The following is a 24,642-nucleotide window of genomic DNA, read 5'->3' on the forward strand; positions in this document are numbered from 1 at the left end:
GAGATCAGCAAAAAGATTTATGTAAGAAAGGTGGAGTGGAAATAATTGATAAACTAATCAAACTTAGAGAGGAGAAAACCCCTGCTCTGGATGGATGGTAGCATATTAAAATAAGTTTTCAGGAAACGGTAATAGTGTCAAAGGACTGTCAGGCAGCTAATGTGATTCCTATTTAAAAAAGAAAGACTTTCATTTATATAGCACTTTTCACAACCACCGGACATTGCAAAGCGTTTTACAGGCAATGAAGTACTTTTTGTAGATCAAGTTCAGGAAATTATAGATATAGTTAAAATTATATTTTAATGCTGGTGTAATTGATTAATATTTATCATAAGAAAATATTGAGGTTTCTCAATTTTCATATTACAACAATATTGTTCCAGTAAAGTTAGGGAAAGAGGAAATTAAAGTTTTAATAGACGTTGTGGCATTTACACAAATTCTGATCTGGGGCAAAATCGCTAAGGTTTTGCTGTTGCTTTGATTGAGGGTAAATTTATTGTAATGTGAACCAGGTTGAAGTTATTTTAACCTTCCGCTCTACATTCACGTTATTATTAATGATCTGGTGTAAGGAAGGTGGTGTGTTGTTGTCCCTGATGAGAGGGAACGGGAGTCAGCCTCACATTGTTAAAGTATGACCACCGCTGAAGAAGGAAGAGTAAAAGGAGGAAAAAGATAAGTGCAAGAGGGGAAAGAAAATAAATTAGTTAAATTCAACACAGGCTAAAAATTGAAACAGGGACCCGCCCTAGCTTGTGTGGCTCATCTATTGAATGCAAATCTCACTGGGCCACCAGGGGAGCTGAAGGAAACCATTCCCTGGTTTAAAACTATTCAAGCAATCACCTGACCCTCGATTGTATTTTCTTCCTAGTTCCCTCCTTGGCTTCACTAATGTTTTAATATTTTATATTTGAAGAGTTTTTTGTCACCACACACTTTCCGATTGAGGCCCTAACAGAGCCAACTTGTGTGAAATGTAGAATTACAGAGTCAGGTGTGGGTTGTGAAACCTGGAAGCAAGATGTTAATGCCATGACTGAGTTATAGAGCCGCAGTAAAATCCAGTCAACAAGTGTTTGAGTTTCCAACATGTCAGCCAATCCCAATGCAAGTGGGTCCAGAAGTTCAAATTCTGCGCATTGTCTTTCATCCCCACTACAAATGTCATTCCCTAGCCACCAACTCTATCCCCTCTCCCTGGCAACTGTCTAAGGCTGAACCAGACTGTTCACAGAATCACAGAACTGTTAACAGAACACAGAATCAGCAGAACTTTGGTGGTATATTTGACCCAAAGATGAGCTTCCAACCTATATTAACATAAGAACTAGGAGCAGGAGTAGGCAATTCAGCCCCGTGAGCCTGCCCCGCCATTCAATACGATCATGGCTGATCTCATTTTGGCCTCAACTCCAATTTCTCAACCTCTCCCCATAAACTTTCAACCCATTGCTAATTAAAAATCTGTCTATCTCTTCCTTAAATTTATTCAGCATCCCAGCATCCACTGCACTCTGAGGTAATGAATTCCACAGATTTACAACCCTTTGAGAAAAGTAATTCCTCCTCATCCCTGATTTAAATCTACCACCCCTTAGCCTAAAACTATGGCCTCTCGTTCTAGAATGCCCACAAGGGGAAACATCCACTCTACGTCTACTTTGTCTATCCCCTTTAGCATCTCATATACCTCAATTAGATCTCCTCTCATCCTTCTAAACTCTAGTGAGTATAGGCCTAAACTGCTCAATCTCTCCTCACAAGTAAAGCCCCGCATCTCTGGAATCAAACTAGTGAACCTCCTCTGAACCGACTCCAGTGCAACTACATCCCTCCTCAAGTAAGGGGACCAAAACTGTGCACAGTACTCCAGGTGCGATCTCACCAATGCCTTGTACAGTTGCAACAACACTTCCCTGTTTTTATACTCTATTCCTTTACCAATAAATGCCAAAATTCCACACTCGTGTCATTTTTAAGACCGCTACTTCTACATCCATAATATCGCCTGACTTTACCCCTGTCTCGGCTCATTTGCTGCTGAAACCCTCATTCACATCTTCATTAGCTCTAGACATGACTGTTCTAATGCACTGCTGTCTGGTTTCCACATTCTACTAATACTTAATACTTGCGCTCATCCAAACCCAGCTGCTCATGTCCTAACTCTCACCCATCATCCCTGTACTCTCAAACTGATGCCCTCCACTTTAAAATTCTGTTCCTTGTTTCAAATCCCTCCATCATGTCATGCCCCAATATATTCTGAACTTCAAACTAGTTGGGACATTCACTCTGAGAGTGAGAAAACACATCTCTTACATAAAAAAACATACTGATTATGGGCAGTTAAAGGAAACACATAGGGCAGGATTTTGCCCTTGGCGCAGGTGCTCGGTGGGGGTAGATGGGCAGCCAACCACCACCCGTGATTGGCACGCTCCGCAATTTCACGTGGGCGGGCCAATTAAGGTCTGCCCTCTGTGGAACGCAAGCGGCAGCGCTGAGCACTGCCTGTGCAGGGGGGAGGGGGGTTGGGAGGGAGAGCTGTGCCTACTGTGCAGTTCGTGCAAGCACGCGAAAGAGTGCTTCAATCTCCCTGAGGCACGGAGCTGTCTCAGGGAGATTGAAGCACTTTTTTAAAAAACTAATAAAGACAGTAAACGTCCCTTTATGTGACGCTGTTACATGAGATGGGGCATGTTTTAAATTCCAAAATAAAGTTTCTATTTAATGTTTATTTGCTTTAGGAAACCTCACCCTGCTCATGAATGAGGTTTCCTAAAGTTTTAAAGGCTGCTTGGCCTTTTTGCCTGCCCGCCAACCGTAAGGTTGGACGGGCTGTGTAAATTTGAAGTTAATTAGCTTGTTAATGGCTTTAAAATGCCTTTTAATTATCAGCGGGCGCACAGCCAACTCCAGAGCATACCCTCTGAACGTAATATCGTGCGAGTGCGCAGTGATGTCACGACGCACGCCGAGTGTAAAATTCTGCTCATAATTTCTGTTTGTGACAAAATTGGCTGCAATCCAGAATAGAGTCCATTGCAAATGAGCCAAATCGAACTTGAAAGGAAATTGGAAATAGCAGAGAGAGGTGACATTGGCAAAATTTTGAAACAAAACCAAAGGGATTACAGCAGTAAGCTTTGTGAATACTAACAATAGAAAGTAATATGCCTGCTTTCAATGTAAAAGCATTAATGCAAGAGGAGGACTCAACTTGGCTAAAATTAGCATCTTAAACTTAGAACAGCTAAAAGCCATAGCTAAGCAGGTAGAACTTAATACCTGATAAGGCGCGGAAGCCTGAGATACTATCTGTTTGAATGGTGGAGCAGGCTCAATGGGCTGAATGGCCTACTCCTGCTTCTATGTTTCTATGTTCCCTAAAGATGCTGGCTGAGCATTTTGGCCTCACTCCAGTTGCAGAACAGATAGAATATACAGAACGTGACACAGACCAGGTTATCTTAGCCAAAATTCACCTCAAAGAGGGGAGGCTAAAGTTAGAGTTTCAGGCAAGTGTTGGGTCCCTGGGACATGAAAAGAAATCCAGAACTTTATTCTTATCGCTATTTTTTTAAAATTGGATTTCCTGCTGAACCAAAATGATCGTTGCTACAAATCACATGACCACACAGGGTTGGCCCTTTGGGAGCTACCCCCAGGAATTACAAAATAATTATTTTCTCAGCTGGTGGTATCTCATACCTCATTGCACAGATCCATTGTATGCACAAAAGCCAGGAGACTCGCATATCGAAACCCTTTCAGAGCTGCTAACAGACTCATATCTTACCTGGACTGTCCAGGCCAATTTCAAAAGGGAACCAAAGGGACATCATTTGCATCTGATAAGCTCACCTTGCTAACAGAGTCAGCAGGTCTGGCTAGCCAATGGCTTCCCGACACCAGACCCTCAGTATGGATGATAACTTGATCAACAATTAATGACTGGGACATTATCAGTCCTGAAATCAAAGCCAGTGCCAAACACTGGATAAACATTCCTTTTGGAAGTAATTGTGGAAAAAGGTCACATGACTCGAATGACCACAGAACCACAAATGAATATCAGTTCATGTGATTTCCAGAGTCCGAGAAGTCAAAGTCCTTCGTGACAGGGTTCAATTCCTTTGAGTTTCTGGTTGGAGATAACAATATGAAAATCCTTGAACTGAATGATCCTGCAGCATCATGGGCTTGCTGTGCTTAGACCTCTTAAAAGGTGTTGCTCAGACACTTTTAAAATCAAACAGACTTCTGGAGCGGAGTGGTGGTAGCCAACTGTTTGCTCAGCTGGAGTCTTTTCCAGCTGATGTTAAAGCAGAGATTAAAGACAATGCAAATCAATCCCCAACTTTAAAAAGAAAGAACCTGGAAAGTAAACAAGCCAGATATTTCATATTGGCTTTAAAACAATACACCCCACATCATCACCCTAGAAATATGAATCATCCATAAACCAGAACCTAAATGATCAGACTCCTGGGTTGTGGAAGCAGCAATGAAAGAGTTATGAGTCCTACAAGCAACATAACAAAGCAATCAGAGTAATTTACACACTAAAAGTTTTGAAACAGACACCAGGCCCACAAAATCTGACTCATCTCCAGAAATTAGCATGGAACTTTCCCCAACTACTAAATGCATTGAGAATCATATGATGACGTGATTCAATCATATGATGTTAAAGTTCCTGAAACTTTGCGTACCAATATTAATGAACATTCACCAGATAACACGTAACTGGGGATGTTCTTTAAAAAGGGGATACAACAGACTATAGAAGTACTGAATTACCATGTGTGAAAGTCTGCATGTGAATGAAGGAGTGAATGTGTATGTTTTCTTTTGCTTCAAAAGGAAACCATGTAAAGAAAAATGCCACCTCAATTCAATTTTTTCCTGTGTGGCGGAGGCACGTTATGCCCCAGTATATTCTGAACTTCCAACTAATTTTTATTTTTAAAACTGAACTCAAAGGCTGCAAAAGATAGCTGCCCAAGGGTCACCTGACTTCTTTCATGGATTGGAACCGCCTAAAGATGGAACAAAAGGAACAGTCCAAATTGATGTTGAATCAGTTTACCTTTCCTGAAACTAATCTAAAAGAGTACTATCAATTGAATGGGTCATTCAGCACAAAGACACTGAATGTCTCAAGCTCTCAAGGTGTCAGACGACAACACAGGATAATTATAACAAACAACAGCCTTTCGTTTAGAAAAAGGACTTTGAACTTGTACAAGTCACACGATGAGAACAACATTTTGTTATTTGCTTTTAAATCAGCAAGAAGTTGCTTGCAGGCAGAGAGCTCTACCTGGTTATCAAACTAGCTGCAAATCATCCAAACAGCTAACATAATAAACAGCAATAACTTGAAAGTGGAAGATCCTAACACAGAAAGAAGGAAGTTCACCTGAGAATAACCTCCTGGAAATTCGGTAACAAGAAAGAGTAACAGTATATTACCTTCACTTGTATCTAATCTTTGTGTGAGAGTGTGTGAGAGAGACAAGTGAGTGAAACATTGTTCAGTCAAATTCAGGGTGTGTAATAATGAATAACCTTTATTTTTAACCTCACAAAAAGCTTGTAACATGCCTCATCCAAAAAATGGTACATCCAACGGTGCAGCACTTCCTCAGCACTGCACTGGTATGACAGTTAATTGGTAAGAAAACAAACACCTCTTACATACAAACAAACTGATCACGAGCATTAAAAGGAAACACATAAATTCTGTTCATGACAATGGCCTCAACCCTCGCTATCTCTAATATCCTCCAGCCCCCCAACCCTCTGAGATATTTGTGCTCCTCCAATTCTGGTATCTTGAGCATCTTTGATTTTAATTGCTTGACGATTGCCTTCAGCTGTCAAGGCCCTAAGCTCCGGAATTCCCTTCCTAATCATCTCCACCTCCTCCCTCTTTTAAGATACTCCTTAAAATCTTACCCCTTTAACTAAGCTTTTGCTTATTGTCTCATATACCCAATTGGCATGTTAAATGTTGCTTTATTATGCTCCTGTTAAATGATTTGGCTATTTTATGTTAAAGGTGCTATATAAACGAGTTGTTGTTCTAGTGTGTCCCTATACTGTACTCTTTACTATGGACTGTGTCCCTCTGCTCTGACCCCTGTACTGTACAATGAACTGTGTCTGGCTGATGCATTCAGCTCTTAACTGGGCTGCTTGCCACTGTGCAAGAGGGTCTACATCCAAATTTGGGAAATGGCAAAAGAAAGACAAAGAGCTGAGCAGCACCAGTCCAAGATTTTGTTCTTTTAGGAACTTCTGCATAAAAAAGAAGTGTGCTCCAGGCATGGGCATCATGCAGGCAGTTTGGATCGGGGTGACAGAGAGAGCCAATGCTGAACTATCTGTAACCTCAGCCTCTGAATCAGGCAGGGGGAAATGTTGCTGGTCTGTGAAATGTTGTCAATTTAAATGTGTTCACACTTTGCATAATTGGACAATGCTTTTCTTATGAGGCATGTCAATGGTAGCTCAGTGTAAGGTATAGCACCTGGGAGACAGGGAGAACGCACGTGTGCATTGAATGCTAGCCCTCTCTCACACCACTGTCATACCAGTGCAGTTCTGAGGAAGTGCTGCATTGTCGGATGTACCATTTTTTGGATGAGGCATGTTACAAATATTGATAGTCTCTTTGCTATAGCAGTGATGATCACTCGGCTAAAAGTTCTCGGCGTCTATGGTTCAGGAGAATGCCCTTACTGCACAATATGTCATTGTACATAGCATGGTGCATGTCATGTTGGTAGTACGCTTGCCTCTGAGTCACAAAGTTCTGGGCTTAATCCCACTCCAGGACTTAAACGCAAAAAACAAGGTTGACACTCCAGTACAGAACTGAGGGGGTGCTGTATTGTCTGAGGTGCCGTCTTTCTGGTGAAATGTTAAACCATGGCCCTGTCTGCCTTTGCAGGTTGATATAAAAGATCCCATGGCACTATTCAAAGAAGAGTAGGGGACTTATCTCCAGTGTCCTGGCCTCAATCAACATTACAAAAAACAGATTATTTGCTCATTATCACGTTGCCATTTGTGGGAATTGCTATCCGCAAATTGGCTGCTGTACTTCCTTCATTACAACAGTGACTACACTTCGAAAAAGTACTTCATTGCTGTAAACCGCTTTCAGATGCCCAGTGACCGTGAAGATCTCTATATAAATGTAAGTTTTTATTTCATTACCCGGGAGTGTAACAACAAGGGTTATTCCTGTGATTGTAACTGGATATCATGTCTTGTGCATGTGAATTTCTGCTATCTTTCAGTCAACAAAGATGACTCTCAGGAAATGAAACCAGATATGAACCATTAGGTTTATTTAACAGGCAGCATGTGAATACATAAGATAAAAGCAAAAAACTGCGGATGCTGGAAATCCAAATCAAAAACAAAAATACCTGGGAAAACTCAGCAGGTCTGGCAGCATCTGCGGAGAGTGACATCTTTTGGTTATCTCCACCCTCTATCTGGCCCTCTATCCAGCTCTTCTTGTCCCACCCCCCTCCTTAAACCAGCTTATATTTCACCTCTTTTCTATTTTCCCTTTGTTCTGTTGAAGAGTCATATGGACTCGAAATGTTAACTGTGCTCCTCTCTGCAGATGCTGCCAGACCTGCTGAGTTTTTCCAAGCATGTGAATACAGTTGTGACCATAACTTCATTCAACTTCACTCCTAGAAAAATGAGTGAAAAAAAATAAGCCTGTACCCTGTCCTGTTTTTCTTCACAGACAACCTCTAACTACAAAAATTGACCTGCTGTGTCTCAGCTCCCGGCCATGGCTCCAAGTCTGTCCCTTTGCAGTGTCCTGTTTAAAACCAGACTGACTGTCCAAATGCCTCTTTTCTCTCTCTCCATTTATAGGGCATGGAAAGGAAGGGCCTGCAATTCCTTCCCTGTTCATTGCTTCATCTGTCAACCAAACCCGATTACCTACTCTCCCAGGAACATATTGTCAGCAAACCCTTCATCCTGGGTTCACGCGAGTAGAATCCCCTGTACTATAATCAATTTGAATGTTTATTCAGGCTGGCTGAGGTGAGACAATGACTTACTTAATGTTCTCTGTTGTCAAGGATATCTCTGCACGTTCACCATTTAAACCCTCCTAACCGCAAGTTCACGTTTTACAACATTTCCGTGAAAATGTTTTTATTGAAGATCCCAAACCAAGGCCAGGCTTTAAAATGAGGCGGGTATATAAAAAAATACCTGTTACAATTTGAAGACCATTTATTCCACTACCAAGAACAGGCTAAATGTTAATTTATCTAATTTCTTCTGTGTTGGGTCTATCAAAAGCTCCACCACCTTCCCAAACACCCCTCATACCAGCCTCATCAAAATAACCCAGAATGAAGTAAGTCAAAGGTCACATCCCACCTTTTCCAAGACTCAGGCATATAAAAAAAACAGGCTGACATTTCAGTACTGAGGAGATGCTGCATTGTCTGAGATGCCATCTTTCAGATGAGACAATAAACTCCCTCAATTAACATCACAAAATAATTATCTAGACACTTATCACTTTACAGTGCGTGGGAGCTTGTTGTGTGCAAATTGGCCGCTACTTTTCCTACATTGCAACAGTGACTACATTTCAAAAGTACCTCATTGGCTGTAAAGTGCTTTGGGATGTCTGGTGATTGTGAAAAGTGCTATATAAATGCAAGACCATCTTTCTCGAACCCATTTCCGCTATCCCAGGAAGCAGCTCCTGCTCTCATGGAAGCAGGCAAAGCGTGGCAACAACATCATCCCCCACCCAAACAGCAGGATACAACGGCTCAGTAAAGACTGATTGAAAGGTGTGGATCAGAGTCATGGTGTTAGTGATGCCGTAGAAGGTCAGGGTCCCTGCAGTGCAGTCCAGGTGCACCCCAACTCGTTTGTAATTTGCCGGCTGCAGTTTCACTTCCTGGCTGTCATGCCAGGCCGAATAGCTGTTGCTGAAGAGCTGCAGGGCCCAAGAGACATTGTTCCTGCCAATCAGGGACGATTTGTCACGCCTGCTGATCCTTTTGTAAGTAACTCCAAGGTAGACCCATTGACTACTGATCTGCACCTCCCAGTAGTGCTGGCCGGTATCGAAGCTTTCACAGCACAGGACCTGCCACTCCTTCTCAAACCGCTCCACGTGCATCGGGTATTTCTGGGTCGCCTTGTGGGAGACCCTGCGGTTGTCTTTGGACAGAGTGAGGAATCGGTGCACGGTGTTGGGATTGAAACTCAGCTGACGATATCCTGCAGAGGCAGATAGGCAATCGAGAATTTATACAACCACAGCTGAAAGGCATTTAAACAAAATTGACAACAGCACAGTGAATAATCCTCAACCCTGCTCTGAATAAACAGTGACTCTGTGCAGTTACACAGTGAGAGACATCCTGAATAAACAGTGACTCTGTACTTTTACACAGTGAGTGACCCTTATCCTGAATAAACAGTGACTCTATACAGTTACACAATGAGTGACCCTTACCTTGTAATTCTGTACAGTTACACAGTGAGTGACCCTTACCCTGAATAAATTGTGACTGTGTAGTTTCAAAGTATAACTCTTATACTGCTGAATGAATGATAACATTTTACAGATCTGTAACAGCTAATACTGACTAATGCATTTCTGAGTTTAGAATTTCTCCATTAGCTTTACTAATACCACAATGGAACATAATAATCACACAGGAGTATTTGATCAATGTGTAACTGAATAACTATACTCACTCTGTAGGAATGGTTCCCTGATGTGCAAATTTACTGGGAGTGGCCGTGGCTCAGGAGGTTTCACAGAAACACATCGGTCAGTCGCAGTGGACTCTGTACCAAAGAGATTAGTTATAGTGAAAATACTTACTAACTAGCCCTGTACAGGTGTATGTTATGAGCTGTTGGGCATTGTTCAGTGGTCTTATTAAGGTATTCGTAGTTTTAGATGGTTCAACAGTAAGTATTTACCACCAGAAACTATCTACAGTATCATAGATACAGTAACAGTCCAACACTACATTGACCCCGAGGTGCAGTGTTATCTTACATCACCGTGCGGGCGGTTACTGTACTCAGTCCCACGTTAACCCTTTATGTGCCAGACACTTATCCTGCAGTGTGTTGTAAAAGCCCAAGGATAGAAAGCAGCAGTATGAAATAAATCCAAGTATATATTTATCTAGGTTGCGCCTCTAGTATCTGTCCATCATATGAGCACCATTTATGCCTGAAATTTAAAAGAAAATGTATTTATAAGGCTCCACTGATGTGATAATATACCAAGGTACTTCACAGAAGCACCAAACAAAATATGACCTGGAGCTACTAGGTCAGAAAATCAAAACCTTAAGGAACATCTTAAAGGAGGAAAAGGAGATAGCGAGGTGGAGAGATGTAGGGAGGATATTCTAGAGCTTAGAGTGAAAACTACTGAGGGCACATCCACCAATGGTGGAGTGATTGAAATGGGGGGTGCCCAACAGCTAAGAGTTAGAGGAAAGCAGATATCCCAGAGGGTTGTGGCTGGAGGGGATTCGTCATCATCGACTGTCCCTCAGTTCAAGGATGATGTCTACTCAGGGGCATGAGTTCCTGCCGTGGGGCAGGACATCCCACAAAGTAGTGGGATCTGGAGTGCAGGATTTGCTTTCTTTTCTTTCCTTCTCTGTTCTGCCTCATCATTAAGGCGTTGGAACTCAAAGCGTGATGCAACTAGATGGACATGTTGTCGCCATTCGGAACAAGTGGTAGCAATCAAGTAATTAAATGTCAGTGCGGCTATGCTTCAAGGAGAGTTTCAGAGCCTCTTTGAAGCATTTTCTTTGCCCTCCACTGGAAAGTTGGCCATTTGAGAGCTGGGAAAACAGGACCTGGTGGAGGAGACAATTTTTGAAAATCCAGGCAGTGTCCAGCCCATCGCAGTTGGATTTGCAGGAGTTTTGCTTGAATGCTAATGGACTTGGCTTCAAGAAGGACACTAGCGTTTGGTTGACAGTCCTCCCATTGGATCTGGAGGATGTGGCGGAGGCACTGCTGAATTTCTCTAGTGCTTTTATGTGTCACATTCGGAGTGTGGGTCTCAATGAAGTACAGGAGCACAGTGATGACAACTGTTCTGTGCACTAGGGCTTTTGTTGACTTGCGATTTGAATGGTGTACAGTTTGTGTGAGAGGGTGGGGAGTTGGATGGGATAGTGTGTGAGAGAGATGGTGGGGGGTTGGATGGGGTAGTGTGTGTGACAGAGGGTGAGGTGTTGGATGGGTACAGTGTGTGTGTGAGAGGGTGGTGAGTTGGATGGGTACAGTGTGTATGAGAGAGCTTGGGGAATTGGATGGGGTAGTGTGTGTGGCCGTCACTGGCTAGGCCAGCATTTTTTGCCCATTCCTAATTGCCCTTGAGATGGTGGTGATGAGCTGCATTCTTGAACCGCTGCAGTCCATGTGGTGTAGGTAAACCCACAGAGCTGTTAGGTAGGGAGTTCTAAGATTTTGACCCAGCGACAGTGAAGGAACAGCAATATATTTCCAAGTCAGGATGGTGTGTGGCTTGGAGGGGAATTTCCAGGTGGTGGTGTTCCCATGTGTTTGCTGCCCTTGTCCTTCTAGGTGGTAATGGTCCTGGGTTTGGAAGGTGCTGTCTGAGGAGGTTTGTTGAGTGCATCTCGTAGAAGGTACACGCTGCTGCTACTGTGCGTCAGTGGTGGAGGGAGTGAATGTTTGTAGTTGGGGTGCCAATCAAGCGGGCTGTTTTGTCCTGGATGGTGTCAAGCATCATGAATGTTGTTGGAGCTGCATTCATCTAAACAAGTGGAAAGTATTCAATCACTCTCCTGACCTGTGCCTTGTAGATGTTGGAGAGGCTTTGGGGAGTCAGGAAATGAGTTACTCACTGCAGGACCCCTAGCCTCTGCCCTGCTCTTGTAGCCACAGTATTTATATGGCTAGTCCATTTTAATTTCTGGTCAATGGAAACTCCCCCAGGATGTTGATAGTGGGGGATTCAGCAGTGGTAATGCCATTGAACGTCAAGGGGTGATGGTTGGACTCTCTCTTGTTGGAGATCACTAGAGAAAAAGTACTGAGCAAACTATTGGAATTAAAGGATGACAAGTCCCCAGAACCTGATGGTCGATATTCCAGGGTCTTAAAGGAAGTGGCAGTGGAGATAGCGGATGCAATGGCTATAATATTCTAAAATTCCCTGCATTCTGGAAAGGTTCCAGTGGATTGGAAAAATGCTAATATTATTCAAAAAGGGGGGGGAGGGAGAAAGTAGGAAACTATAGACCAGTTAGTTTAACATCTGTCATGGGGAAATTGTTGGAATCCATTATTAAGGAAGTAGTAATGGGACATTTAGAAAGTCAAAATGCAATCCATCAGAGTCAGCATGGTTTTATGAAGAGTAAATCATGTTTGACTAATTTGCTAGAGTTCTTTGAAGATGTGACAAGCAAAGTGGATAATAGGGATCCTGAAGATGTAGTATATCAGGACTTCCAGAAGGCCTTTGATAAGGTGCCGCACAAAAGCTTAATACACAAGATAAGATCACATGGAGTTAGGGGTAATATATTAGCTTGGATAGAGGATTGGCTAACTAACAGAAAGCAGAGAGTCGGGATAAATGGGTCTTTTTCTGGATGGCAAGCTGTAACTAGTGGGGTGCCACAGGGTTCGGTCCTTGGACCCCAACTATTTACAATCTATATTAATGACTTGGATTTAAGGATAGAAGGTGCTATAGCTAAATTTGCAGATGACACCCAAATAGGTGGGAAAGTAAGTTGCAATGAAGAAATAAATTTAAAAATGGATTTGGACAGGTTAGGTGAATGGTCCAAAATTTGGCAGATGGAATTTAACGTGGATAATTGAGAGGTTATCCATTTTGGTTGGAAGAATAAAAATGGAGAGAAACTTCAGAATGCTTCAGTGCAGAGCAATCTGGGTGTCCTCGTGCATGAATTGCTGAAAGCTAGTATGCAGGTACAGCAGGTAATAAGGAAGGCAAATGGAATTTTGGCATTTATTGCTAAAGGAATAGAGTATGAAAATAGGGAAGTGTTGTTGCAATTGTACAATGCACTGGTGAGACCGCACCTGGAGCACTGTGCAGTTTTGGGCCCCTTGAGGAAGGATGTAATTGCATTGGAGCTGGTTCAGAGGAGGTTCACTAGATTGATTCCAGAGATGCGGGGCTTTACTTGTGAGGAGAGATTGAGCAGTTTAGGCCTATACTCACTAGAGTTTAGAAGGATGAGAGGAGATCTAATTGAGGTATATGAGATGCTAAAGGGGATAGACAAAGTAGACGTGGAGCGGATGTTTCCCCTTGTGGGCATTCTAGAACGAGAGGCCATAGTTTTAGGCTAAGGGGTGGTAGATTTAAATCAGGGATGAGGAGGAATTACTTTTCTCAAAGGGTCATGAATCTGTGGAATTCACTACCTCAGAGTGCAGTGGATGCCGGGACGCTGAATAAATTTAAGAAGATAGACAGATCTTTAATTAGTAATGGGTTGAAAGGTTATGGGGAGAGGGGGGGAAATTGGAGTTGAGGCCAAAATGAGATCAGCCATGATTGTAATGAATGGCGGGGCAGGCTTGAGGGGCTGAATTGCCTACTCCTGCTCCTAGTTCTTATGGTCATTGCCTGGCACTTGTGTGGTGCAAATGTTACTTGCCGCTTGTCAGCCCAAGCCTGGATATTGTCCAGGTCTTGCTGCATTTGGACATGGACTGCTTCAGTATCTGAGGAGTCACGAATGGTGCTGAATATTGTGCAATCATCAGCGAACATCCCCACTTCTGACCTTATGATGGATGGAAAGTCATTGATGAAGCAGCTGAAGATGGTTGAGACGAGGACACTACCCTGAGGAACTCCTTAAGTGATGTCCTGGAACTGAGATGATTGAGCTGCAACAACCACAACCATCTTCCTTTGTGCTAGGTATGACTCCAACCAGTGGAGAGTTTTCCCCCGATTCCCATTGACTCCAGTTTTGCTAGGGCTCCTTGATGCCAGACTCGGTCAAATGTTGCCTTGATGTCAAGGGCAGTCGCCCTCGCCTCACCTCTGGAGTTCAGCTCTTTTGTCCATGTTTGAACCAAGACTGTAATGAGGTCAGGCGCTGAGTGGCTGTCAGAACCCAAACTGGGCGTCAGTGAGCAGGCTATTGCTAAGCAAATGCAGCTAGATAGCACTGTTGATGACCCCTTCCATCACTTTATTGATAATCAAGAGTAGGCTGATGGGGCAGTAATTGGCTGGGTTGGATTTGTCCTGCTTTTTGTGTACAGAACATACCTGGACAATTTTCCACATAGTCGGGTAGATGCCAGTGTTGTCACTGTACTGGAACAGCTTGGCTAGGGGTGCAGCAAGTTCTAGAGCACAAGTGTTCAGTATTATTGCTGGAATATTGTCAGGGCCCATAGCCTTTGCAGTATCCAGTGACTTCAGCCGTTTCTTGATATCACGTGGAGTGAATTGATTTGGTTGAAGACTGGCATCTGTGATGTTGGGGACCTCCAGAGGAGGCCGAGATGGATCATCCACTTGGCACTTCTGGCTGAAGATTGTTACAAATGCTTCAGTCTTATCTTTTGCACATTTTCACCTTTTTCCATTTTCATTTCAATCTAAGTAGTCATGTGTCATAGTCATTGAGATCCGAAGTCCATTTAATGACATGTAAACTCATAGCTATTCTGGTCCTCTGAGCTTTTTAAAGATTGTTAAATTTAAAATACCTCTGATGTCTCACCCTTCCCGATCTCTGCAATCTCCACCAGCTCTACAACCCTTGGAGATGTCTGCACATCTCCAAATCTGGCCTGTTAAACATCCCGCCCTACTTCCTTCATCCTACTGTGGCTCAAGGAGAGCGCCCCAAAGCAACTTTTCCCTGCACTCACCAACCACGCCCCCTGCCCCACCTCTCACCCAAGCCTGCCAAATAAACCCCAAACCCATATAGCTTTCTGCGAGGCCAGAGTCCATGTTGCTTCTCGCAGCTCGGTGAAGGCCCAGCAGTGGCCATCCCTTCCAGTAGCACTGCTGGGACTGAACAGCTGCTGGCAGCTCTCAGAGGTGGGACCTCATCCCATAAAGGGACAGGAGTCCCAACGGGCTGCACGATTGGCAGAACATCCGAGGTGATGTTGCGCCCCACCACCCCACCACCCCCACCACACGCCCCACCCACACCCCTCACCCTCGCCGAACCCAACCCCCCACCCACCCACACACCCCCCACGCACACGCCCCACCCACACACCCCCACCCGCCCCCGCCCCACCACCCCACCCACCCACACCACGCTCACCCCCACCCACATCACACCCACCCCCGCACACCACCCCACCCCCCCATACCACCCCACCCACTTTCCACCCTCCCCCCCCACACACCACCCCCACCCACCTCCCCACACCATGCCCACCCCCACACACACACCACCCCACCCCCCCCACACACACCACCCCCCTCAACACACACCCCACCAGCCCCCACACACCCCCCCAGCTTTTCTGCCTGCCATCTGGCCCTGACAAAATCCTGGCCATTGTGTATCAAGGTACAACTAGACCTCTGAAACTTATCCATTGGAGCTCAAAAACCTGAGAAAAAGTTCCTACCTCCATCTTTTCCAACTGACAAAGACTATGTGGGAAATAATAGGAGGGCATGTAAAAATCCAGAAAAAAAATGTTTCCTACCTGGAATATCCAGTGACTCTGATGCTTGCCTGAAGATGCCCTGTAGGTTCTGGTGGGTAAGGATGGAAATCTGCTCCAAGGCCCTTTTCACTCCTTCCAGCTTGTTCTCTATTGCCAAGTCTGAGGGAGGCAACGTAATGTCCTGTTGCCTCTTATTCACAGGGTGAATCTCCTGAGGGAACTGAGAGGCGGCACATCACAGAGAGAGCAAAAGAAAGAAGTTGCATTAATGTAATGTCCTTCCACGATCTCAGGACATCCCAAAGTATGGGCACAATTTCAAAATTTGCAGATGGCGCCAAACTTGAAATTGTGAACTGTGCGGAGGATAATGATAAACCTCAATAGGGTATAGACAGGCTGGTGGAATGGGTAGATATTTGATTGATGAAATGTAATGCAGAGAAATGTGAAGTGATACATTTTGCTAGGAATTGTAAACAATTTAAGGTGATCAGCAAAAGAAGCAATAGCGACATGTGAAAACATTAGTGTGGTCGAGCAGATTCAATTATGGCTTTCAAAAGGGAATTGGATAAGCACCTGAAGCTAAAGAAATTTGCATAGTTATAAGGAAAGAGCGAGGTAGTGGAACCAGCTGAATTGTTCTTGCTGGGAGCTGGTATGGACACGATGGACAGAATGGCATGCTTCCGTACTGTTACCATTCTCTGATTCTAAGTGCTTTATAGGTAATGAAATATTATATAGAATCATAACTAATGTAATAACAAAGCAAAGTTACACAGAATTTCCAGTACAGAAAATCAGCCCAATGGGTCTCTATCAGTGTTTATGGTCCAGACAAGCCTCTTCCCACCCTACTTCATTTCACCCTAACTGCATATCCCTCTATTCCTTTCTCCCTCACATCTTTATCTAACTTCCCCTTAAGCACATGATATTTGCCTCAACTTCTCCTTTTGTAGCTGGTTTTACATTCTAACCATTCTCTGAGTAAAAAAGTTTCTCTTGAATTCACTATTGGATTTATTGGTGACCATCTTATATTTATGCCCCCTGGTTTTGGTCTCCCCAACAAGTGAAAATATCTTCTCTATATCCACCCTATCAAATACCTTAAACCTTTATTAAGTCTCCCACAAGCTTTCTCTATTTTTTTTTTAACAAGAACCCAAGCCTGTTCAAGCTTTCCTGTTACTTATAACCTCTCAGTTCTGTATTGTGTTTGTAAATCTTTTTTGGTGTCTTCTGTACTTTTGGAGTGTAGTCAATCTTGCAAAATGTGGCAGGATACTTGCACATAGCAAGCTCCCACAAACAGCAATGAAATAAATGACCAGATCAACTGTTTTAGGTGGTGTTGGTTGAGGCCTATTGACCCTGGGAGAAACTCTCCTCCTCTTCTCTGGCAAGGCCTCTCATCCAAAAGATAGCACCTCTGACAGTGCAGCACTCCCTCAGTAGTGCAGCACTCCCTCATTACTGCACTGGGAGTGTCAGCCTAGATTATGTGCTCAAGTCTCTGGACTTGAACTTACAACCTTCTGACTCTGAGATGAGAGTGCTGAGGCTGACAGTTCATGGAAAATAGATAATGATTACTGTAGAAATAACTCCCAGATAGGGAATAAATGAGAAACGAGGCCAGTTAACCTGATCTAAAATGATGAGGGATTTTTGTCATGCCTTTAGAATTCAAGGGCAGAACTGCAGGAAATGTTGCAACAATTGTCATTGGTACACTGAATTTGGTGCATCTACCCATTAGATATAAAGTATGGGCAGAATTTTCTGCCTGTTGGGCAGGCGGGCCTGACCCAATCTCTGGCAGGCGTGGAGCCGATCCCCGCCAGCGAAGCGGGCCACACCGCCATTTTACGTGGGCGGGCCAATTAAGGCCCTCCCAGCATGACATCCGGCGAGAAGCGCTGTGCACTCCCTGTGCAGGCGGGGATGGGGGCAGGGGGGGTGGGGGGGAGATTTCCTAAAAGCGAGAGTGCGCTCTTTCGCACATGCGCATGAAAGAGCACACATTTCCCTGAGGCTAAGTGCAGCCTCAGGGAGATCGCCTGGACTTTGAAAAATATCAAAAATAGAGGGGAAAAAAATCCCTGACATGTCCCCCTCGTGACAATGTCACATGAGTTGGGACATGTCATAATTTACAGAATGGATGAGGTTTCATGTTTTCTCTATTTGCCACCGGGGCTCCTGGCCTGCCCGCCAACCTTAAGGTTGGACGAGCAGGTCCTTTAATTGGTTAAATGATCCTGTCAATGGCCTCAATTGGCCATTGACAGGTCGGCGGGCCTGCAGCTGATTTTGCTGCGCCCCCGCCTTCCTGAAAATTTAAATGGAGCAGGATGACGTCGGGGGTTCTGCCTGACATCATCCCGAGTCATTTTGCACGTCAGTGAGTGGGCCCCGCCCCCTGCTCACAGACAGCAAAATTCTGCCCTGTGATTTTGCATCATACTTATCAGATTCCCAGGATGTTATAAAGCGATTTACAACCATTACCTTTCAAGTTCATTCATTATTGTTTTGCTGGCAAATGCAGTAGCCAATCTACATTCAGCAAGATCCCATGAACATTAAATTAGAATAATGATAAAATTACCATGTTATCGGTGTGTTGGTTGCTAAATGAAGACTGATCAGAAAACCAGTGGGAAACTCCCATCCCCCTTAATAATTTGCATAGCACCTGGTTTAACACCGTGTCTGTTACTGCTGTAACCAGTTACTAGTTTACAATGGAAACAACTGCACTTATACAACATCTATAATGTGATAAACTGTCCTTAGATGTGTCACAAAGAAGCAGCAGCACATTTGTGGGTCTTCAGTTCCATTCATTAACTGTGGCTCAGTACCAGAGTAAGTAGCAAGTTTACTGTTTGAGTCACTGGGAACATCTTTACTTTGGCGTGTTAGTCTCATTGACAAGAGCTATGATTATTCTCTCACAATCTCACACTCAAGTGCTGTGCCCAATACATGCCATGTACATTCCAATCTATGCAGAGAGAGACTGTATCTTTCCAGTCTGATGATTAAGTCACTATCAGCTTGCTTTTCAAGACACTAACATGCAAAACAACATTCCTCCTAAGTTTTGGTAAATATATCAGATCTGCCATCTTTCTCATGGCCAACTTTGTCACTGCACTCTTGTGCTATTTCAGGCACTCTTTGGGGTCAGCTACATTCAAGTGTCAAACATGGTAAAGTCAAAATGGGTTCAGGACCCATTCCAGAGGCTTGAGAAAACATAGCGTGACACTTGATTTTTGAAGGTGCCGTCATTTGAAGGAGATGCTAAACTGAGACCCCATTTGCCCTCAAGGGTGGACATTAAAGATCCCACAGAACTATTCAAAGATGAGCAGGGAAGTTACCTGGTGACCTGGCCAATATTTATCACTCAATCAACACCTAAAACAGATTGATTTGTGATTTATTTTGTTGTTGTTTGTGGGATCTTGCTGTGTGCATATTGCCCATTGCATTTTCTACATTAGAACAGTGACTGCACTGACTGTAAAGCACATTGGGACACCCAGGTTGTGAAAGTCCTGATCATTTTTCATTTCCTGGTTTGGTGATGTCCCAGGGCAGCATTATAGGAAATGACTTTTTTTCCATCCATTGGTTTTGTGAACTAATTTCCAACAACTTTGAGCAGTTTTCAAACAGGCACAGAGTCAAGGAAAAGTGGAGTAGAGGGGGCAGAAAAAGGACAAGATTGTGCTCATGGGCACAAGATACAAAGGGCAAAATTTAAGTTGGAATCCATGTGGAACAAGTCAGAGCTGCAGTCAATGGCTTAAAAAAGAAATGTGAGAGTGAAAGTGATGCAGATATAAAGGGCAGCAGACACATGACAACACCAGCACCTGCAAGTTCCTATCCAAGCCACACACCATCCCGACTTTTTTTAAAATTCATTTATGGATGTGGGCAGAATTTATTGCCCATCCCTAATTGCCCTTGGGAACTGAGTGGCTTGCTAGGCCATTTTGAAGGGCATTTAAGAATCAACCACATTGCTGTGGGTCTGGAGTCACATGTAGGGCAGACCAGGTAAGGATGGCAGATTCCCTTCCCTGAAGAACATTGTTGAACCAGATTTGTTCTTTACAACAATCAACAGTGGTTTCATGGTCATCATTAGACTTTTCATTCCAGATTTTTCATTGAATTCAAACCCACCATCTGCCGTGGTGGGATTTGAACCTGCGTTCCCAGAGCATTACCGTGGGTATCTGCAGTACTAGTCTGTGACAATACCACTACACTACCACCCCTCACCTGTTCCTTCACTGTCAGTGGATCGAACTCCTGGGTGATAGGAAGGAGTAACAAGCCCAGAGAACCATGGATGTCCGGAGATATTCAGGTTACGATGAGAAGGAAAAGACAGGCTTTTAGCAGGTACAAGGGAAGCAAATCAGCAGAGGCATTAGTGGAGTACAGAAAGTGCAGGGTAGAGCTTAAGAAAGCAATTAGAAGAGCAAAGAGGGGATATGAGAAAGCTTTGGCTGGTGAAAGTAATAATCTGTAAGTACATCAATGGGAAGAGGATAACCAGGGAAAGAGTAGGGCCCATAAGGGACCAAAGGGACAATCCAAGGGTGGAGCCAGAGGACATCGCTAGAGTGTTGAATGAATACTTCATGTCCGTCTTCACCCAAGAGAATGAGGATGAGGGTATCGAGCTCGGGAAGAGAGACTGTGAGGTTCTTAAGCAAATTGATATAGGGAGTGACAAGGTATTGGAGGTGTTGGCAAGCTTAAGAGTGGACAAATCTCCAGATCCGGATGATTTGTATCCCAAACTGCTGAGGGAGGCAAGGAAGGAGATCGCAGGGGCTCTGACCCAAATTTTTAATTCCTCTCTGGCCACGGGGGAGGTGCCAGAGGACAGCTAATGTGGTTCCGCTATTTAAGAAGGGTTGTAGAGATAAGCCAGGGAACTACAGGCCAGTGAGTCTCACGTCAGTGGTAGGGAAACTATTGGAGAAAGTTCTGAAGGAGAGTATCTATCTCCACTTGGAGAGGCAATGTTTGATCAGGGATAGTCAGCGTGGCTTTGTCAGAGGGAGGTCATGCCTAACAAATTTGATTGAATATTTTGAGGAGGTGACCAGGTGTGTAGATGAGGGTAGTGCAGTTGATGTAGTTTATATAGATTTCAGCAAAGCCTTTGACAAGGTCCCACATGGGAGACTTATAAAGAAGGCAAATGCACATGGGATACAGGGCAATTTGATAAGGTGGATTCAAAATTGGCTTAGTTGTAGGAGACAGAGGGTGATGACAGAAGGATGCTTTAGTGACTGGAAGCCAGTGTCTAGTGGCGTACCACGGGAATCTGTGCTCAGTCCCCTATTATTTGTCATGTATATAAAAGACATAGATGACTATGTGGGGGGTAGGATTAGTAAGTTTGCGAATGACACAAAGATTGGCCGGGTGGTTAACAGCGAGGTTGAGTGTCTTGGGCTACAGGGAGATAAAGACGGGATGGTCAAATGGGTAGATAAGTGGCAGATGGAATTTAACCCTGAAAAGTGTGAGGTGATACACTTTGGAAGGAGTAATTTGACAAGGAAGTGTTCAATGAACGGCATGACACTAGGAAGTTCTGAGGAACAAAGAGACCTTGGCGTGTGTGTCCATAGATCTCTGAAGGCAGAGGGGCATGTTAGTGGGGTGGTGAAAAAGGCATGTGGGACACTTGCCTTTATCAATCGAGGCATAGATTACAAAAGTAGGGAGATCATGTTGGGGTTGTATAGAACCTTGGTGAGGCCACAGCTGGAGTACTGTGTGCAGTTCTGGTCACCACATTATAGGAAGGATGTGATTGCACTGGAGGGGGTGCAGAAGAGATTCACCAGGATGTTGCCTGGGATGAAACATTTAAGTTATGAAGAGAGGTTGGATAGACTTGGGTTGTTTTCCTTGGAGCAGAGAAGACTGAAGGCGAACTGATCTAGGTGTACAAGATTATGAGGGGCATGGACAGGGTGGATAGGGAGCAGCTGTTCCCCTTACTTGAAGGGTCAGTCACAAAGGAGCATAAGTTTAAGGTGAGGGGCAGGAGGTTTAGGGGGGATGTGAGGAAAAGCTTTTTTTACCCAGAGGGTAGTGACGGTCTAGAATGCACTGCCTGGGAGGGTGGTGGAAGCGGGTTGCCTCACATCTTTTAATAAGTACCTGGATGAGCACTTGGCAAGTCATAACATTCAAGGCTATGGGCCAAGTGCTGGTAAATGGGATTAGGTAGGTAGGTCAGGTGTTTCTCACGTGTCGGTGCAGACTCGATAGGCCGAAGGGCCTCTTCTGCACTGTGATTCTGTGAGATTCTGTGAACTCCCTTCCTAACAGCACCGTGGCTGTACCTGCACCATATGGATTGCAGCGGTTTGAGTAGGCAGCTCACCACCATCTTCTCAAGGGCAATTAGGGTTGGATTTGCCAGCGATGCTCACACCCCATGAAAGAAAAAAACACTTATCACAGTCCATTTCCTTGGGTTCATTCTCTGATTCCCCTACTCTTTATCCTGGATCGACACTCACTTAAAAGCTGTCCATCCTTACTATCTTCCAGTTCTAATGAAAGCTCATTCAACTTAGACATTAACTCCATTTCTTTCTCCACAGATGCTGCCAGACCTGCTGAGCATTTCCAGCATTTTGTAATCATCAGCATAAGTGTCAGAGGTTAAAAAATTAAACTCCAGTAAGCTTAAAAAAATTGCTTCCAGTGATTTACTGCTCTTTATACTGTGACTCATTCACATCACAATTTTGAGAATCCTGCTATATTCAACCTGCTGAATCAGATTTCCTGATCCAGACCTTTCACAATCCCACAGATTTCCCCACTAGTTTTGGTAAATGCAGATTTCAGACATTACTGAGGATGATTCAGGCAGACAGTTCGAGGCTTGTTGCTGACAGATCTGGGCCTGGGTGTTGTTCTATTGAACCTACAATTTGCTCTAATGTTAGTGGCTGCAATTCGCACAGATGGAGTTCAACATCTTTTCCCTTCAACTGCACCCAGGAAAACCTAGAAAAGGATCAAAAACTAACCAAAAGATCTGGAAAACTAAAATTCAAAATCATAGCTATACATAATCATAAATGCTATAAATGAAGGGGGCGCTACTTTCAGATATAGAAAGGTAATACGCAATAAACTGAACACAGTCAGTCCCAAAATACGTGTACCACAGATAATTGAGTAATATAGATATATAGTAATATATAGTAAAAGAGATTAACTGGTCATTTATATAATTGCTGATGAGACCTTGCTGTGCGCAAATTGGTTGCTACATTTCTTATATTACAAGTATGATTCAATTTGTGTGCAGGACACTCTTGAGAGTTGTATTAAGGCGTCATTTAAAATTATTTAGATAGACAGATAAATATACAATTGAGACAGGTAACACCAGCGATGCAAAGAGCATATAATTAATCAAATTATACTCAGGGAACTTTTTGAAACCCATCTTGCCTCAATAAATAACTTAAGTGATTATGTTTTTAAATGATCCTAAACATGACTGCTCGCAATATTAGTGAGCTGGTATTGGGATAATGGTAATAGTAATTAGACAATGGCTGCAATCCACCACTACATTAAAACAGCAAACGGAGAAATCCCCATGTTAAAGATCAATAGTATACAACCACAAACAGCAATTATGGGTTCCAAGGATAAAACATCATCCCTTCCATTAATCAGTTTAATAACAATAATTTAGATTTATATGGCACCTTTAAAGTAATGAAACATCCCAACGTGCTTCACAGGAGCGTTATACAAAAAGGTATGACACTGAGCACATGAAGAGATGGACCGGATTTTCACCCAGTTAGCCTGAAGGAGGAAGCCTTTAAAAATGGTGAGCAGGACCATTCCCGTTTCCGGCAATTTTGGACAGCATGGGATAAGGGTACGGGTAACCAGCCCGCATGCAGCACTCCCACCCTGGCTTGCACCATTGGGGGACGGGCAGTTCAAACCCCCCCCTGCAATTTTAATGCAGCCGGGTCCATTCCATTCAGAGACATGGCTCATGGCACCTCAGAGTTGTCGTGTGGGGAATCCTGGTACTAAGTGGGGAGCCAAATGAAAACAGCCACCTGCTCTTGGAATTCTTTGATTGACACAGGCCACTTGCTATCAAATTGAAAGAAAATGTTCTCTCAGTTTCAATGGGCTCCATTGTCTGGAGCTGTAATGGTTTGTTCTGACAATTGAGCCCATTATGAATACTTGAGATATGTAGCAGATCCTGTGAAGAATTCTTCGGAAGTAGCCAATGACTATGGCGTGTTCACGTTGTTATGAACGGGGAGAAATAGTAGGTTGGTTCCCCCTTTTACCATAGGGAGCATGCTGGGTGGGCTGGGGTGAGGGCCAGAAGGCCTCCAAGCCTATCAGCCTCGCCTTTGGCTCAACTCTGTTGCTGCCTCGAGCCTATCTCCGGAGGCGGTGGGCCTGACTCCTTCCTGCCAGCCTCCCCAGAATGAAAATATGAGAATATAGCAGGTGGAAGCCTCCTTAATGGAGACGGGTTTGCGTGTTCGGGAACTTTCACGTTTCCCATCTCCTTCATGAAAATCTGGACCATTAGGTGTGATGACCAAAAGCTTGGTCAAGGAGGTAGGTTTCAAGAGGTGTCTCAAAGACAAAAGGCAAGATGGAGAGGTGTAGGAAGGGAATTCAAGAGCTTGGGGCCTAAGCAGCTGAAGGCAAGACCACTAATGGTGGAGCAATTATAATTTCCAAAACACAAGAGGCCAGAACTAGAGGAGCACAGATACCTTGGAGGGTTGGGGTTGGAGGAGATTACAGATAGACAAGGCTAAG

The 24,642-nt window shown here is 43.9% G+C and overlaps 1 protein-coding gene across 2 annotated transcripts in view; it reads right to left on the minus strand.

Moving 5' to 3' along the window:
• Positions 1 to 7,912: 7,912 nt before the first annotated feature.
• LOC121293960 (tripartite motif-containing protein 65-like) overlaps positions 7,913 to 24,642 on the minus strand; it is a 47,442-nt gene continuing 30,712 nt past the window's right edge. Inside the window, exons 4-6 of one of the 2 annotated variants that reach the window (XM_041217448.1) lie at positions 15,778 to 15,958; positions 9,787 to 9,879; positions 7,913 to 9,303 (exon numbers count right to left, since the gene is read on the minus strand). In XM_041217448.1, the coding sequence (XP_041073382.1) occupies positions 8,783 to 9,303; positions 9,787 to 9,879; positions 15,778 to 15,958 (795 nt within the window). In that variant the 3' untranslated portion in view covers positions 7,913 to 8,782. The remainder of the gene's footprint in view (positions 9,304 to 9,786; positions 9,880 to 15,777; positions 15,959 to 24,642) is intronic. The other variant, XM_041217449.1, reaches the window with a different exon arrangement.

This window comes from Carcharodon carcharias, chromosome 22, assembly GCF_017639515.1.
Source record: "Carcharodon carcharias isolate sCarCar2 chromosome 22, sCarCar2.pri, whole genome shotgun sequence".
Classification (NCBI taxonomy): Eukaryota; Metazoa; Chordata; class Chondrichthyes; order Lamniformes; family Lamnidae; genus Carcharodon; species Carcharodon carcharias.